Source organism: Cricetulus griseus, chromosome 2 (genome assembly GCF_003668045.3).
Source record: "Cricetulus griseus strain 17A/GY chromosome 2, alternate assembly CriGri-PICRH-1.0, whole genome shotgun sequence".
NCBI lineage: Eukaryota > Metazoa > Chordata > Mammalia > Rodentia > Cricetidae > Cricetulus > Cricetulus griseus.
This window is the reverse complement of record NC_048595.1, coordinates 297,538,415-297,557,460: the sequence shown is the minus strand read 5'-3', so window position 1 is coordinate 297,557,460 and position 19,046 is coordinate 297,538,415. Positions and strand designations below refer to the sequence as shown.

General features: G+C 41.7%; 1 protein-coding gene across 1 annotated transcript in view; it reads right to left on the bottom strand.

The window, feature by feature from the left end:
- Nucleotides 1-13,970, bottom strand: part of Mctp1 (multiple C2 and transmembrane domain containing 1) — a 551,176-nt gene extending 537,206 nt beyond the window's left edge. The window contains exon 1 of the mRNA XM_035440464.1: nucleotides 13,257-13,970. Within this exon, the coding sequence (XP_035296355.1) occupies nucleotides 13,257-13,970 (714 nt within the window). The remainder of the gene's footprint in view (nucleotides 1-13,256) is intronic.
- Nucleotides 13,971-19,046: the final 5,076 nt, after the last annotated feature.

The window sequence follows — 19,046 nt, the reverse complement described above, 5'->3', positions numbered from 1 at the left end:
TGCTTTGCTTTGATTGTTACACACTGTTGGGGTGTTTTTACATTTTATTAATTTATTTAGTTTTGTGCATGTGTGTAGGTACATGTATGCCACGCTGCACATGTGGAGGTCAGAGGACAGCTTGCAGTGATGAGTGATTTCCTTCATGGTGTGGGTTCAGGGATGGAATTCAAACGATCAGACCTGGCAGCAGGTATCTTTACCTGCTAAACCATCTCACTGTAATCATTATCTACTGTATAAATACATCAAATTTATCACTGTACCACATAAATATGAACCATTATTGCATATTGTATCATTTAAATTTTTAAACAAGAAATAGTTATAATTAGGAAGATAAAACAAGTACATAAAAGAAAAAAAGCAACAATGGAGTGAGAGCGAGCGTAGCCCATACATGCTCTCACCAGTGCTGATTCAGCGGGCACATGAGACCTGGCAAGAGCTCTGTGGTGACATGGGACTTGTCTCCAAGATCTATTGCAATCCTAAAAGATATTTTGAAGAACAGTCAGATTTCTAATTTGGTGCATTGAAAATACTATTCAAAGTCAGCTATGAAAATGCTGAATTATTTTTTATCAAAAGCTATTTTATATTTCCATAAAGGAACAGGAGCCAAATAGGGATTGAGGGTCTAGAAAAATTATATTGCAGTGTTGAAAGATAGAAATTGGCCATTTTCCTTTTACCTGATATGATGTTTTAGCATACTTCAAGCACATGCCTTGACTAAGAATGAAATTTTTGAAGAGGGACTTTACATTCCAAACTCTTCATTAAAACTATTTTTTGGAATACTTGGCCAATCTGACCATGAGGTGCATTTTTCCATTAATAGAACTCTTATTGCCTAATAATTTAGAGAGAGTGGTAATTACTTCATCCTGTAGACTCCAAAGTAACTAACTCAAAAACCAGAATCCAGAAAGTCAGGTGTGGTGGAAATACCTATAATCTCAGAAGCAAGTTTCAGGGCAGTTTACACCAGGCACTTGGCAAGGCTTTCTCAGAAAACAAAACAAAACAAGGATAGGAACTTAAATAGATGGCAGGCTGGTGCTCAGGAACCTAACTTCCTCAGCCACTTTGTGTAAATACTAACTCAAAACTTTCTCCTCACAAAAAGACTTCAATACAAGCATTTCTGAAGAGAACAAGGAAAAAGAATATTATAAGGAAAGGGGGAAACATGCTGGCCTGTGAGCTCTTTCTGCCCTGTCATGTCTTTCCATCCTTCCAACACAAGGAAAACAAACCCAGGCTCTCACCAAGGCTACTGAAGCCTGCACAGGCCTCCTACTTCCTTCCCTAAGGCTCATGCTGACTCCCGCTCATCTCCAAGACTCCCTATGTGCTGTAGAACCCACTCCTCCATCCGACATCCAACTACTCTTCATTTTCACCTCTCCTACTACTACCCCTGGTTCTACTACTGATCTAGTTCCAGTATGCATAACACACATGAGCACCTCTGTGCCTCTACACATATACTTTCATCATCTCCTTGTGTCCAAATCACAGTCACACTACAAAACAGGCAGAGTAGACCGTCAGATAGACAGTTTCAAATTGCTTCCACCAAACCTTTCTACATCCATACTGCTGTCTCTGCCCATTTGCAATGGAAGAGGAATACTTTTTTGATACGAAATGTGCTTCTGTATGCTGTGAATATATGTTGCTTTTATTGGTTGATGAATGAAGCTGCTTTGGCCAATGGCTAGACAAAATATAGCTAGGCAGGAAATCCAAACAAAGATGTAAAGAGAAGGAAGGCAGAGTTAGGGAGATGCCATGTAGCCACTGAAGGAATAAGGTCCCAGAGCATTACCCATAGGCCACAGCCTCGTGGTAATACATAGATTAATAGAAAGGAGTTAGTCTGTGAGAGAGTTAGCTGGTAATATGCCTGAGTCATTGGCCAGACAATTCTATTTATATTAGCCTCTGAGTGATTATTTCATAAGCAGCTGTAGGGACCCAGTGGGTGGGAGAGAAGCTGGTCCAATCAGACCAGGTGAGACAGAGAAAAACTTCCAACTACATCTGGTGTGCCAATATAGTACTCTCAAGTTTCCACACAAGACCTGAAAAAGCTTAGAAAAGGTGGGGAAGGAAGCGGTTCTGGAATGAGGAGGGCAGCTTCCTGGTCCTGTCTCTCATGCAGGCTGCATGCAGCATTTGGGCTTGAGCATGGCAAGGCGGATTCCTGCTGTAGTACATAGAGGCATTTCCAAGGCCACACAGTGTGCTGCATGGCATATTTAGCACTTACTCATACAGACAAAAAAGGTCTATGGGCAGTGTACTACAAGCTGCTTAATGGTGGCAAGGACCTGCCATATCCATAGAGCTGGGATGGTGAGCCAGGCTCCAAGAGCTGGTGATAAGTTTACCCCTGCCATGTTGAAAAGCCAAACAGGGAGAAACCAACAGACAAAACATTTTAAAACACTTTCCTTGTCAGAAAATGATTACAAATACGAAATAAGGAGAGAATCAGAAAAAAAGACCTCTAAACAGGTCACAGTGTGTTTGATAAGTGTACACGGGCTTGGGAAAGAGAATAAAGGATAGACAGAGTCATAAAAAATAATTTGAGAATAATAAGCTGAGATCCTTAAAGGATAAGTAGAATAAAATATTATAATGGGCCATGTAAAGATGGAAAATACACAGAGAATTTGGATTATCTATATTATTGTGCTTTATTTGAATGTTTTGATAGTTAATGAACTAACTACAGAGAGACAGTTAATTGTAGGGGCAGCTAAGCTAAGCCAACATATATATTTTAAATGTATCTTGATTTCAAAATTTAAGTCTAAGGACATGTTACTTTGGAAAAGATGTTCTGCTTTTGTTTCCACATAAGATAACAAGCTATGGATTCCTTCCAGGCTATATGATATGATTTAATCAAACAAGACCCCCTGAAACAGCTTCAAGACAACTGGATAAGACAATGCAGACTCACATACTACTACAGCCAAGATTTAATCATAATTCTAAATTTTCTCAGGATCCTCATAAGACTAACCGTGTCCCCAATCAGCAGAGCGTAGTCTAGAAAACTATACCCAAATTCCCAAATGTTGTTTATAAATGTTTGTTTTCATTTAAATGTGGTTGATTATAAATGGTTAATGGTCACAGTCAATCTCTTTCTAATGAAAAAAAGGAATATAGAAATGAATACTTTACATTGGTATGGATTTTGGTTTATTGATATAAATTTAAGGTCAATTTTGTATTATGTTTATGAAGCTCATTTAAAAATGTAATATATAATTAAGAACTACATATTAATAGATAGTCATCTATAATAGTCAAACTTATAGTCATGTTAGTTAGGTTTCTAGATATACAGAGATATATTTCAGATGGATAGGTAATCTTCAAATACTTCAAAGACCTATAGAATATGGCATTTAAAATGTTTTAAGAACTTAGCCTTTTCTCAACAGTGAGACATGTCTACTATTGGCATCACCAATTACTTCAGAGAGGATGATGGTCATCGAAGAACCTCCTTATGGAGTTTGCCTTCAATATTACAAGACTAGCCATTTGGGCAAGAAACTACTCTTGCCTGAACTGAATGACAGTATACTATATGAACTGGACATACAGGACCCACAGGAAAGTGATAGTTAAACTTGCCAAGATAAGACGGGATAATCCTCCAGGGTTCCTGATTCACAAAGAAAACTGCCAGACATACTGCAGGACAGAGAAGAAAAAAACAGACAAACTTTGCCAGTACAAGACAGAACAGATCTTCAAATTTCCTGCTTCACTGAGATGTATGCCAGTCACTCTAGGCCTATAGACTGAAGACAGATGCCCGGATGCTGCAGAGGAACTTTGGGTGACTGTTCAGGCATCCAGATGTCTCTGTCATTTCTAGAATTTTGCAAGTTCCTTGTAATGCACTTCCTGTTTACTTAGGTAATATTATATATTTCTGGGGTCTTTGATGGAGTTAAAGACTAGATACTTATAATTTTCCTTGTTATGATAAAAGATAAATTAGATATAAATCTTTAGACTCACAAAGATAGGCTAGATGGTAGAATATTTTCTTTAATTTTGTCAAATACAAATAGACTAAATATTGTAACTATAATTCTTGCTTGACAACTGTTTGTTATATATAATTTTACTATGTTAAAGCTAAAACATTCCTTTTTAATTAGAAAGGAAATTGGAGATGATGTAGGATGTCCTTCTGTGTGATGCAAATATATGTAGCTTTTATTGTTTGATGAATGAAACTGTTTTGGCCAATGGCCAGACAAAATATAGCTAGGTAGGAAATCCAAGCAAAGATGCAGAAAGAAGGAAGGCAGAGTCAGGGAGACGCCAAGCTGCCACTGAAGGAGTAACATGCCAGAGCATTACTTGCAAGCCACAGCCTCATGGCAATATATAGATTAATAGAGATTGGTTAATTTATAAGAGAAAGCTAGCCAATAACATACCTGAGCTATTGGCGAAGAGTATATTTAATATTAGCCTCTGATCATTCCATAAGTAGCTGTGGAGACCTGATGGGTGGGAGAGAAGCTGGCCCAGTAGGACTGGATGAGACAGAGAAAAATTTCCAACTACCTATCTTCTGGTTTGAGGCTAAGTGAGGTTACTTCTTACTAGTCTGTGACAAGCACACCAAACCACCACCTTTGGGACCTATTCCATCAATTACACCCAGCTTCTCCTTTATTTTCAACCCTTGCCTCTCCTTGGGCTCTGCTTCATCTACCCAAATGAGCACTGGACATTAAACAACATTTTTCCAATGACAGAGTCTTCCAACATCATTTTTTTGTACCTACATACTACTTTCCTTTACCCCGGCATGGGATGAATTGTTGGCTATTCTGACTGAGACCATATCCCTTTTTACACATACACTGAATTTCACAGCCCATTGAATTTTGACTTTTCATTTCAAAACTCAGGCCTCCTAGTTGGTGCATACCAGAGAACTCCTGGTAAGCTTGCAGCAATCCTTTTCAAAATGTATTCAAACCTATTCTGTTCCAGATAATTTGTACCAAACACTTGTGTGGGATCAGAGAAGGGGGAAGTGAGCTGTCTGGGCCAGAAGCTAAAACTGGTAGGTAAATTTAGATCAGATACATAATTTATTTGACCTGTGATGCTTTTGAAAACATATTAATGGCCAAAATCTCAGCAATGTGGAAACCCAGCACAAAAACCTGAACTCTCTCAGCCTAGACACATGGGGGAGGGCCTAGGCCATGACCCAAATGATGTGACAGACTTTGATGATCTCCATGGAAGGACTCACCCTCCCTGGGGAGCAGAAGGGGCATGGGATGGGTGGGTGTCGGTGGGGAGCATGGGAGGATGAGAGGGAGAGGGAACTGGGATTGATATGTAAAATAAGATTGTTTCTAATTTAAAGAAAAAATTCACATTTTTAAAAATGGGAAAAAACAAAACAAACAAAGAAACCTGAACCATTCTTACTAAGGAATGCAGAAACTGTCTCTGTTGTCCTGAGTGGCAATGACAGCTAAAGCTGAGAAGCATCCTGTCCCTCCAGGAAGCATGGGCTCCATGGTGAAGATGGAAATTTCTGTTCCACCTGGTCTCTCAGCCATTTAGCCCCAAATAAACACACAAAGACTTATATTAATTTATAAACTGTTTGGCTGATGGCTCAGGCTTCTTATTTGGCTAGCTCTGTCTTAATTAATAACCCATTTCTATTAATCTATGTATTGACACGAGGCTGTGGCTTGCCCATAATCCGGCATGTTACTCCTTCAACAGCATGGCATCTCTTCACGGCCCCTCTCTGCTTTCCTCTCCCCAGTCTTCTGGTCTGGTAGCCTGGCCTAGACTTCCTGCCTGGCCACTGGCCAATTAGTGTTTTATTCAATTAGTGTTTTATTCATCAACCAATAAGAGAAACATACATACAGAAGGACATCCCCCATCACCATGGTTTACCATGAACTGAGCAAGGCTCTTTGTACACTAGCTTGCTTCTATAATCTCATGGTTTATATAGTCTCAAGAGTTTAGAGTTTTGAGATCTCTGCTTTAAATCAATGTTATCCAAGAGAAATACAAATTTAAAGGGGCAAGTGAAATTAACTTTAATATTATATGTAACTTAATGCAATTATCAATTCAAACATAAAAAAGCTTAGTAATAATACATTCCATGTTCTTTTCTTTACACAAAGCTTTCCAGATTCAGTATGCATAGTGTTGTATACTTACAGCACATTCTGAATATACAGCCTAATGGGAAGGAAGGAAAAGCCACTAACCATTAAATGCTGCAGACTTTCTGTAGGGAGGCTTTGCTGCTTCGTAATCAGGCCCACGGGAGTCACTGAGTGTCAATGAGCTAACTATCTGACTTCTACTTCATATATCAGGCATTCAATCTTCTAAAAAGGTGGCAGAATTGGCTAATTAGGACAGGGCTGATGGTCAAGTTTGAGATTTTACTCCAAGTTGTAGCTGGGAAAGACATGGATTAGAGACAGTTTTCCAATGATGAGTATGGGATATGGGAGGAGAGTATTAGGTACAGACAGCAAGCCCAGCAGAGGGTTGAGGAAGAATAACAGAAATTACCTTCTGAAGAAAGCAGAAGGTCCAAGCACAGTCAGATACTCAAGAGCAAAGCTGAAGGCTGGAATCAGGACTGCAGATGTGAAGGAGCAGTACCCCCAAGTCAGTGACAATACCAGGAAGTACATCCCTGAACCAGAGGACCCAGAAAGAGAGCCCTCACCTATGTATCCAATAAGGACAAGAACTAGAATTAACATCCAGACTGCAGCCAAACAGAGCCACCATCAGAAGAGGACGTCCAGTACATCTGATGTGTTTAAAGGACCTGGCATCAGGGAGACAAGCCCTCTATTACACAGTAAAGTAATTCTGAAGCTTTTCCAGAGACCTAAGCACTGAAGAGCTCCAGCTTGTCCACTCATCACTTCCTTCATTCAGCAAGACATTCCCCTGGACCATTGTATATCATCAGTCTTAGGTTGTCCACTCATCACTCCCTTCATTCAGGAAGCCATTCCCCTGAATCACTGTATATCATCAATCATGGGTCTGCTCTATTAGGGTTGCCAAATTTCCTGTAGTGGTGCTCGTGAGGTAATGGGTGTCAGCAAACTAATTCAGATTTCTCCTAATAAAGGGGACCATGAACAAAACCAGTGATAGTAGGAAGATACAATGACCTTTAAAACACCCAAAGGACCACTTGCCTATTATATTTTTTTCACATTACTAGGGTCCATGTGAATGGGAAACAAAGCTAGTATAAAATATCTCAAAAGATATTTCACAATTTTTTTAAAAAGTACTCCTTACTCTACTCTTCTCTCTGCTCTCTCTACTCTTCCTCTCTACTCTCTCTCTCTACACTTCTCTTCTCTTCTCCCACCTACGCTCTCTCTGCCTCTCTATGGCGACCAACCATGGTGGTAAGCCATTAACCCAGTTTCTCTTCTCTCTTAGTCTCTCTACTCTGCCGGGCCTATAATAAACTTCTTAACATGTCTAAAAAAAGTACAACTTAAAAGGAAGTATAGGATTTCTTAATCTCACTATATTGGAAATACAGTTTTTCATCCTATATTTAGAGTAAAATCAAATACAAATCTTTGGCAACTTTAAGAAAATTATGACTTGACATTTTTTTTAAAAAATTTACAGAGTTTAGGGAGATACATAGCAGGAAGAACATTTTTTGTGCAAGCACAAGAACCTGCACCTGGACCACCAGAATCCATGTAAAACCAGACACAGTGATGTTGGCCTGCAATCCCAGTGCCCCTCTGGTGAGATGGGGACTGCAGAACCCAGAAGTGTACAGGACAGCTAACCTGACATGTGCAACACCAAACAGGGTACCTTGTCATAAACAAGGTGGAAACGGGGACTGACACCTAAGAGAGAGTGTCCTCTAAGTTCTACATACATGCTGTGGCACAGGTACCCTTGTAGGCACTCATGCACATGCTTGTGCACACACAAACACACACACACACACACACACACACACACACACACACACACACACACACACACTTTCCCAAAAAGTCCTCATGAAAACAAACTGTTACATATTCAAATCGAAAAACATTTTTGAGTAGAAACTTAATTTGTTGGAAGACAGTAATCATTCCCCATTCTAGACTTATGAGTTAGAAGAAAAGCCCAGTGGTGTCCAGGATGTTAAAAATCTATTTCAATCACATTAAACAAATCCCAAACCATTATCCAAGTGATGGACCTCAGTTATAAGGAATTCCAAGAAGTGGAGATATGCCTGAGCAGCCAGCTAAAAAGTCAAGACAAAAGATTCCTGATTGCAAACCTGTAAGTAGCTTCTCTAAAGCTAATCTGGAATGGAACTGAGGTGCTTCGGGTGTTCTGGACTAGTGCTGGGTAGCATGAAGGTGCACTCCGACAAAGTACTTCAGCCTGCTCAGATGCAAGGCTGTGTGACCCTGTAATGCTACATGGACAGTAGCTACCAGGAACACCTCAGAAACATAATATATTTCATTTTTCATTCATTTCTGGCCACCACTTATTCAGAAATGTTTTAGCCTTGCCAGAATTTCCATGGCCTTTGGGTTCAATTATACAACCACAAGGAGGGTGGTGGCCCACTTTTCAATACACTGGAACCTAGACATACTATGTACTGTTCATTAATTTAGGGTTTGTAAAACTCTCATCATGTGAATAAAGAAGCCACACTGCATGTTCCCTTGGAGTGGTAAAAACATTGGCAGCTTTCATGTGCACAATCATCCACTATTTTCATTCTTTTCCAAAAGAAAGGGAGGGGTGTGTCTTATTTTTTAAATTCATATATTAATTGTTTTCTTCCTCCAAGTGTTCATTTACGGTTCTGTGATGACTACACACCTGCCAAAAGTCATGTATAATTTTGTTATTACTGAAATTGTGGTATTATCGTACCACTTTAGTTATCATGACTATATTTTCACCATTGCAAGTAAAATACTTTCCATATCATACCAAATGAGAACAACTGGCAAAGCTCCTATTCATGTATTTTCTACCATTCATTTATTTGCAATGGTAGTACTCACAAACCTCAGTCTACTCAATATTACTAACAACCACAGCTGCATCCATTGTGTACCAGGCCAGGTCTCTCCTGTCTAAATATTAACACTTTCCTTTGTAGGTTTCCAGGTCCATCAATTTGCCAGATGCACAGTTTAGCTACATAGGGTTAGAGGGGAACATTACATTCCTAGGTCCTCTCTTTGGAATAAACTTCTGGTCCTTGTATTTGAAGAACGGGCCACACTGCAAACTTCAGCTTCAGGGTCTCAGCAAACTCAGCCTCTCTTGCTCTGATTTTGAAAGATACAGTTTCTGAAACCAGCCCCACAGCCCACCTTAAATTTCTTATAAAGGTAACAAAATTGCTTTTAGGAGATTGATTTTGACATTATTAGATTTGTTAGTGGAGTTGGTCATTTATATTAGGAATTTTCATTTTAAATCTGTTCCTTCCCAAGATTAAGATATGTTCTTTGAAGCAATATTTAAAATACCCGACAAAACATTAGCCCAAGTAATATTTCAGTATAAACTATTAAAAAGCCAGATGTTCTTTATGTATAGACTTGAAAATGTTCTCCTATATGTTGTTGTACATGGAACTTCATCTAAAGGCACAGAAGCTGCTCTTGCTGTGTTTCAAGTCATCCCTCCCTACACTTGGTAGTTTACCCACCTCCCCTCTCCTCTTTTCTTCCCGTGAAAGCAATTGCAATGAAATTCCTTTAAAAAGAAGAAACAACAAAGGTTTAACATTTATAAACATGCTTTCACTTAGATACTAAAAATTGCAACATACTGGTTCCTCAGTTTTTCTGAAAATACTGACTTTCTGATTCTAGTGAAATATAATTTTAGTAACTCATCAAGACAGAATACATAAAATTGGCATATTTTTGATGGGCACACAAATTGAGAAAGCATCTTTCCCAACTGTGGTATAGAAAATGGAATGCATCTGCTATGACAATATGGTCCAAAATGTGAACAAGAATCAGCAGGGGGGAAAGGGTTTTTTTTCTTTCTTTCCACCTTATTGACAAAGCAGAACATTTGAAATAATACATGAGGAGACACTGTTATGCCTGTTAGTGTTTTTTGAAAGTGGCTTCATTAAAGAAAAGTTCATGAGAAGGCTACATGGGAGGCAGCAGTTTGTTACGTTTAACCAGTATAACATGACTTCCAAATCTTTCCCTCAGCAGTTAACCTGATTTTCTTTTGTTTAACATCTCTACCTAGTGTCAGAATGTAGGAACATATGTTGTTGGGACCTCATGCTGGTCTGGGGGTGGAAAAATGGAAAGTGTGTTGAAGAACATGACTGATGCCAGGAACAAGCAGAAAATAAAACAAATTTTCAAGAATTTTCCTAATTTTCAATGAATTGTGGGTTTTGTTTGTTGCCTTTAAATTTTTGTACAATGGTAATCAGAATGCGATAAATGCTTTCACTGTCATATCTCCATGTGTGCCCTTCTGTGCTAGTGGCCAATGAATAGAGCTTCATTGCGCTATGAGTTCCTCCCAATGCCCAGGTGGCTTAGGATGAGAAACTGAGAGGCAAGGCCCCTGAGAAGCACTTGGAAAAGCGTGATGCTACAAACCAAAGCCTGCCCCTCGGCACCGCGATGAATTCAGTTCCAGGTTTCAATTCCCTTTCTTCTCTTACTATTTGGAGGTGGGGTGGGCTCAGGTCCTTTTAGATGAACAAAAAGGTACTTTAAAGATAATTCACTACTGTCTTATTCTTTAGTCCGAGTATTTTGCAGAGGATACACTCTACTCACTGGTGGGAGAACAAGACCCCACGAGCAGCAAGACTAGGACGTTCCTAGACTGGGCCATCCCCATGGGACTTACTGTTGGTTCTGCTTACATTCATCTATTAATTTTTTAACTTTACTTCAAATTTTACTCTGATGTCTACATTGAATATTGGTTCCTTATAATGAAAAACTTCTTTAGAAATATAAAATGATTAACACATGATTTTTAATGTAGTAAGGTGTGCAATAATGCATCAGAAATTAATATAGATGATCTGCTATAAAAATGAGGTAGGGACAGGGGATTTTACAAAACATGCAAACTTGTATGCCTCCAGTATTAAACAGATCAAAATCATCACAAAAGGTAAGGTTTAGGAGTTCACAGAACTGATGAGAATCATGGGAAAGATTCTGAAAACGGACCTAAGAACACCCTTCCTTGTGTTGCTTACTAACCCACACATCTATCCCAGAAAGGTCACTTAATTCTTTGGATGTTAGCTTCTAATCCATAAATAAAGATAATTTCTACAGGACCGCAGTGAGTAATGAAAAGTGTAATGTTATAGAGTGCCCAGCATATGATGAAATCACACACTGTAGTATTATTTCAGTATGGTCTCCAAAACAGCTTAGATCTTTCGAACACAAATGACATGCTAGTGTTCTTAAAAGAAAAGTTGATACTTTCAAGAGTGTTTTGATTTTTAAGTGGGGAGGACACAAAGATGAATTTTGCACTCTGTTTTTGCTTTGAAAATATTTGCAATTCAATAGGCTGCAAAATAACTTTATAAATTAACGTTCCCCATAACATGATAGGTAACATTATTATTATGTGTTGCTCTAAAAGTTAGGAAAGATAAAATATCAAAACAATCTCTTGGGACTATATAGAAACTCAAAAGCATTTTCTTTATCTCATAGTATTTAAGGTATCTCACACTATTCTTAATTGTCAACTTGACTACATCTGGAATTAACCAAAACCCGAATGAATGGGCACACCTTTGAGGGATCTTCTCTTAATTAAATCCTCTGAAGAGGGAAGAACTACTTCTAATCCAGATCTTTCAAGTGGGAAGACAAACCTATGATCAAGATATTTGAAGGTGGGAAGATCCACCTTTAATCTGGCCACACCTTCTGCTGTCAGCCTATATAAGGAAATGGAAGACTTTCACTTTGTTTTTGAAATAAAAGAGAAAGAGTTCTATTGGGGTCTGTTTCAATACAATAAAAGATAAAGTTATTTGTTCTTTCTCTGCCAATGGTATCTACAATCTGATATAATAAGCATTCTCTAGAACATCAAATGTTTGCTAGACAGAAAAACACATAGATTAGAGTGATTTCTGACCCTTTTTTTTTCAGAAACTAAACCAAGAAACTAGTAAACAAACTATACAGTTTTTCTGAGCTCTTCTTGTCTCACATAAATGAAGAGTAAATTTCAGCAAAGGGTTGAATTTTTTTCTACCTAGCTATTGGTTTTAATGCAATATCTGTCACTTAACATGATCAGAATTATTGTAATGGAAGTTAATAAGCTAAGATATACTGAGAAAAACAATTTTAGGCCCCTCATAGTGTTAAATATTTGAAATATTTTCTACCACGAACATGATTCGATAGACATCTATAAAAAGAAAAATCCCTCTTAAAAACGATAGGAGTAAACGAAGCCACCTCACTACTTAAATTTTCTATTAAAACACACATAAATCTCTGGTCTGAGTAGTCGACAAGAAGTGTAAAGTAGCATGTTTTAGAAACATGTGTTTTTCATGGCCTAAACTTTATACCTTAGGAAGTACTTGACTAACTGGGATCCTGCAATTAGTGGGACAGTGATCCACCTGCTGCAGGGAGTTTCGAGAAGTCACCCAACTTCTGCGATGAATCCTGACCTAAGCCAGAACTCCGCCTTTCCACAAGCCAATGTCCACCTCAGCCATTTGCTTCCTGCAGCGCCCCATCCACAAGGCCACCCGCGGTTGCCATTTCCTTTCCTAAGTTTTGGGCTCTGTTGGCTTTTTCTTTTGCCAAGAAAATGCTTAGTCGGGCATGTTGCAGGCCACCTCCCAAAACACCCACGCTACCTGTGAGTTTTCTTTAGCTGTTCACTAAGCTACTGCTACTTTCACACTGCTTTTGGAGACAGGTGTCATTCTTATCAAAGTCAACCCTGACTTGACACCTGTCACTACTAAACTGGAGCGAAATGTTTCCCTTGCTCGGTTTCAGTTACTCAGTGGTCCACAGGCTCGTTGGCACACACCGGAACCCTCTTTAGGGAAGGCAGACAGAAGCTGGAGGAGTAGCCCGCACGCTTGCCCGGTGGCCATGTCACCTGGCACTCACCTGGCTGCAGCCTCGCTCTTCACCCTTAGGCAGAGTCTGGGGCTCGGCAGGACCCCGTGCGGGTTCTACGGGAGGTGGCGCCGGTTCCAGTAACTGCTCCAGGCATGCGGTGCCAGGAAGAGAGGAGCTCTTTTGGTGGCACAGGTGCACCCCAGAGCCTCCACGCCGTGCGCCTTCATCTCGGACGCGGTCTCCCCTTGGGGGCGGTTGGGGAGATGAGGACAGCGAGGATGAGGCTGAAGAAGAAGGAGCTGAGTCCGGAGAGCGTCCGCCAGGAGGCGTCACTCCGGCTGTCCCCGCGGCTGTCGCGGGCCCCTTAGCCACCGGCAGCAGATGCTCGCGTATGCGGCGGCGCAGCGTGGACCCCTGCTCGGCTCTGCCAGCTCCGCCGGGCTCCAGGGGCTCTGGCGAGGAGCAGCACAGGTTGGGCTGCGAGGACGAGAACACTCGATCTAGTACTTGCTTCCGCTTCTTGAAGCCGCTCCACCTGCTGCCGGTACTCCCCACACCGGCCAGCGCGTCCTGCGTGGCCCTCGGGGGCGGCGGGGATGGGGTCGGAGTGGCCGCAGTGCGGCGTTCGGGGGCCCCGGTGCGCCCGCCCCCGCCGCCCTTGCCCTTGCCCACCCCCAGCTGCAGGTTCCGCCAGAGCCGGGCCTGGAAGGAGGGGGACGCGGCGGGCTCGGGCTCGCCAGCCGCGGCTGCCCGGGGCTCCATCCTCCACCCCAGGCACCTCCTGTCGCCTCCTCCTGCCTCTCCTCCGCCCTTTTGGGCTGCGGCTCCTCCGGGAGCGTGGAGGCGGCGGTGGCGGCGACGGCGGCCGGCGCAGCAGCACAAGCCAGGGGTGCCCAGCGGCTTCAGGCCAGCTCGGAGCAAAGCATCTGTGGCCGAGGCCCTCCTGCCGTGGGGTGTCGCCGCCTCCGCCCGCTGCACCTGCCGGGCTGGGCTGGCGCCGTCACCGAGCGCCCGCGGCTCCTGCAAAGTTTCGAGCACGGAACTCCGCCGCTCCAGTCCACCGAGTGCCTCCAGGCCGCGCCCGGGCTCCCCCTCCGCGCCGGCTAGGAGTTCGGGAAGCTTCAAGCACCCAGCGGATGCTGCCAGCTGCACAGGGGACCACACCCGTGCCCTCAGGCCAGCACCTGTCAGTGGCAAGGGCGGCTGCCTCCAAACTGGGAGCGCACGGGGCTCACAGCACAGGGCGCGTCCTGCGGTAGATGTCGCGAACCAGCAGCCCAGACTAAGCCGCCCAGGACCATCCTCTGGCTCCTAGGTGGGAGGGCAGGCAGGAGCCCGGTGGAGCTGCATAGGGCCTGGAGCCGGCTTGACCTAAGTCTGGGTCTGCAGTCGCTCACACAGCTTGCTTTAGGACGAACCGAACCCTGCTTAAGCCGATCAGACGATCAGAGTGGAGTTTATGTGCCCCTGGTGGGTCCCGCAGGGAGCTGCGCGTGCGGTAAACCTCTCCAAAGGCTGCCTCCACCGGGTTGGGCATCCCGGGCTCAAGAGGAAAGTATGATGTCTTTTGTCTTGACTTCATCACCATCCACCCCTCCACGCTCGTTGTTCGCGTGTGCGGTGACTTTCCTTATAATTAGGATCTAACAGTTCCCCAAACCTGACAATAAAGCTAACCCTTAAAGTAAGTTTCAGGGAGTTCCTATTGAACAGAGAACGGAGGGTGCCCACTGCCTGTGACCCTATTCAGAGTTCAGACTTGTTCTTTTCAAACAGATTTTCTGTTTTATTACTTCTTGCAGTTTGTTGGTAGACTGGTGAAAAAAAAAAACTTTTTTTGTGTCTTCTCAATTTTCCTTCTCCCCCAGTCTATGCACACAGGGTCTCCTGACTCCACAAGAAGTCTTCTGAAAGACAGGTAATGCCTCACCCTTCCCTCTTCCATCCTACCTCCCTTGGAAACTTCAGCAGTGTTGTTTGATCACTTAAAGTGGACATTCTCTCTCCTTTCTGCGCTGAAATTTGCCCTGGAGGTGTGGTCAGCCGTCTCAGACTGTATTTTTCTTACCCTTCTAACAGACATTTATTGAGCATCTACTATGTGCCAGGCAGTGTCAGCACTGGAGAAACAGTTGTGAACACATAGATAGCACTTGAGTAGGGGTCAGGGAGTAAGAGAAAAATCGAAGAGTGAGGAGCCTCAGAGAGGTACTAAGAGTACTATAACTTGATTGCTCTAATGCTGACAAATCACAAATTTTAATATATATACATCCCAAATATTACAAGGAACAAAGGCCAAAGGATTGTACTTGCTTAGCCTAAGTCTTTTACTGGGTACCTTGTATTTTTACTGAATCTAACAAGCTCACATTTAGAAATTGTGTGTTATTATTGTGTGTGTAAAAATAGTCTCTCTGAGAAGACTAAGTTTGAGATGATGTGAAGGGACAAAGGGCCAGCCAGTGAAAATCAGGATGCAGTGTTCCAGGCACAAACATACCAGAAGTGAAAGCCCTGAGACAGGAAGGAGCTTATCACGGTTTATTCACACAGAGACTGTTCCAAAGTGGGCATAGGACAGTGGCCAGGGCCTGTCGATTGGGAGTGCAGGGTCTTCATAGGGAACATCCCATAGAGGAGTTTGAAACTGCTGCAAATCAAGTCAGGAACCATTTGGGTGTATTCATCTCATGGTCTACAAGATACATGAAGTCAGGGATAGCTATAAGTATGGCCCAACTTAAAAGAATCTAAAAACTTGTTTGCATTGTTTGCATGAACTTTGCAGGTGATAATATGTCTCAATGTCAAAAGGTTGGGTTGTCTGATAGATTATTTTCAAACATGGGAATAATATGTAGAGTTTAATTTTTCTATTTTCTCTTCTACCTAATTTTGTCTTTACCCCTAGTGGAGAAGACTTGGCAATCAGTAGCTCCTAAAGGACAGATTCACTCTCCTTTAGGGATGTGGCTACTGGTAGATTGATTGCCTATACCCTGGTGGGTAGCCCTACACCCAGTATGGGAAGCACTGACTGGGTTTAGGGAGTTATTAAAAACAGTTTTTTGGTTTTTTAAGAACAAAAAATTGGTAGAACGACATGGTGGAAGGCACTAGGTGGAGCTGGAGGGAGGCAGTGGTAGATGAATATGATTAAAATACATTGTATAAATATATGGGATATCAAAGGATAAATTTAAAATATTTTTAAAATACTCCAAGGTTGGATTCTGAAATATATGCTCCCAAATAACAGTTGTCTACCAATATAAATTCTGTCACATGGTTTGAAAGAGCATGTGCAACTTTCCAAAGTACCTGAAGTGAATTATAAAACACAGCTGTTTTACAGACTGAAAATCATACAAAGATTACCAGATGTGGTTTCTGCTGTCAAATATCTCATATTTAGTAGATGGTAGTAGCAAAAATTCTATAACATAAATAATTTGGGGTTTGGAACATAGCATGCTTGGTGAACAAGCATGAGTACCTGTGTTCAGATCCCCAACACTCACATGAAAAGCTGTGTGTGGCAACATGCACCTGTAATCCCAGAGAAGGGAGGACAAGACAGGACTGGGGAGCTAACCTGCCAGCCAGTCTTGGCAATCAGTGAGCTTCTGTCTCCAGATGGTGGAGAGCAATAGAAAAGGACACCTAATGTCAATCTCTAGCTTCCACATGGGCATGCTTGCTCAACTACACACACACACACACACACACACACACACACACACACACACACACACACGCCACACACAGGTATACATATACACATACCCATATACCACAAATAAATAGAAAATGAATGATATAAAGTGACCATGAGGGAATACGGGGAAGTGAGAAGTAGAGACTTGATCTTGAATACTCAGTGAAGATGTCTGATGTCTTACTTGAGACATCATCTAAGTTAAGATTTATTGTAGGTCAGAGGGTACACAAAGGAAATAGACTGTCCTCAGGGGAGACATAACAACAAAATACAGGCTACATCGAAAGTTGTCAATGACTATTTCCTATTATTTTTATTATCACATTTTAAATGTTGATAGGACATTTGTTCTGAAGTGATGATGGAGTTTCTGTCCCTCCAGGCCCCAATGTCGTTTAGTCCCAAATAAACACACTGAGGCTTATATTAATTATCAACTGTTTGGCCGATGGCTCAAGTTTCTTATTGGCTAGCTCTCTCCTAATTATTAACCAATTTCTATTAAACTATGTGTTTCCATGAGGCTGTGGCTTACCCATAACACTCTGGCAAGTTACTCCTTTGGCAGCTACACTGGAGTATTATTAAATGAACATATGTGGACACCCGGAACACTTGGAATGTAGGAGACAAGATTACATGGGAAGAAAGAAGCCAAGAAGCAACTCTGAAAGAAGAGTTTCCTAGGAAGAGAGCATATTAATTGCAAAGAGGCCAAGGCAGAAACACATTCATCTTGAGAAAGAAGCTGTAGAAAAAGAAGACATTGCAGCAATGGCTCAGGACTGAACTGTGAAGAACTCTAGGATATACAAAGGACTTTAGATTAGGGTAGGAGAGGAAGACATAGTAGGGTATGTAGTTTCTCCTAAGCCAATTGCATTTAAGAGGCTTATGGTGGCATCTGTCCTGACAGAAGAGTTGAGGCTTAGGGCAAGAGGAGAATTTAGAGAGGAACCATCACTAAAAGAGAATGGCGGCTTTGACTGAGGTGGAAGGGAAGAAGTGGTGGTCTACATCAGTGGTTCTCATCCTGTGGGTTGCAACCCCCATCAAATGACCCTTTCACGGGGATCCAATTCAGACCAGTAGCAAAATTAGTGATGAGAATAATTTTATGGTTGGGGGTTCATTAGGAAGGTTGAGAAAAACTGTTCCAGATATATATATATATATATTTAACAGAAGCTGCTGGTGGGATTTTCTGGTTTAGACATGGGGTTTTCAAGCAGAATGTGGCACTGTTTATAATTCTCAAAACAACACCATTTTATAAGTGAAGAATCTAAGTCAAGGTTGTACCAGGGGACTTGCCAGATCACTCTAAATAATTACCAGATCCAACAATAGAAACCCCTGGTGGAAGAGTATCTGAAGCCACCTGGCTTTGTGAAATATAAATGCTTGCATTTGTGAAAAAGCAACAACCAAGAACAGTTTCAAGCATTAAATTCACTCATGCTCTTGTTCTAGGTGAGCAACAAGGCCACCTTGGATAGGATAACAGCTTCTACTAAGTAAGGTTAAAGATATAAATCCATGCATAATAACAGTGTTTCTGGGGCTAATTGAGTTTAGGGCCTTTTAAAATGTCACTTAAGGAGCTGTCTTATCAGAGGAGCCCTGGCTATTGTACCAAATCTCATCACTGAGCATGATGCCTTTTAGGCCTTGATTTCAGCTCTCAATCTCTGTCCCCGACCTAGCACCCTCTGAGACCCCAGTTCACAGAGAACTGGGTCACTTTTGACATTTGATTATGAGCCTTTAGTGTCTGAGCTATGTCAACAGCCCATAGACAGCACTCTTAATGGGCAAAGGTTCAAAACCAAGGCTTGGAAATCACTTTCTGATGAGAGCAAGGAAAGCTGACAATTGATTAGTTCTGTCTGTCATGGGGAAAGCCTGCCTTATGGAATGCAGAATTTTGAGCCTTTCAAAACCAATAACTTGGACATCAAAATTAGGCACTTTAAGATGGCTGCTAGCTATACAATAACTCAACAAAATGACTTCATGTCCCAATATAAACTGGTTACTACTGTTTTCTTCCACTGAAGTTTTCTCTGCAGAATTCTCAAATGTTGTTGAATGTTTAACTTCAAAGGAGCTAT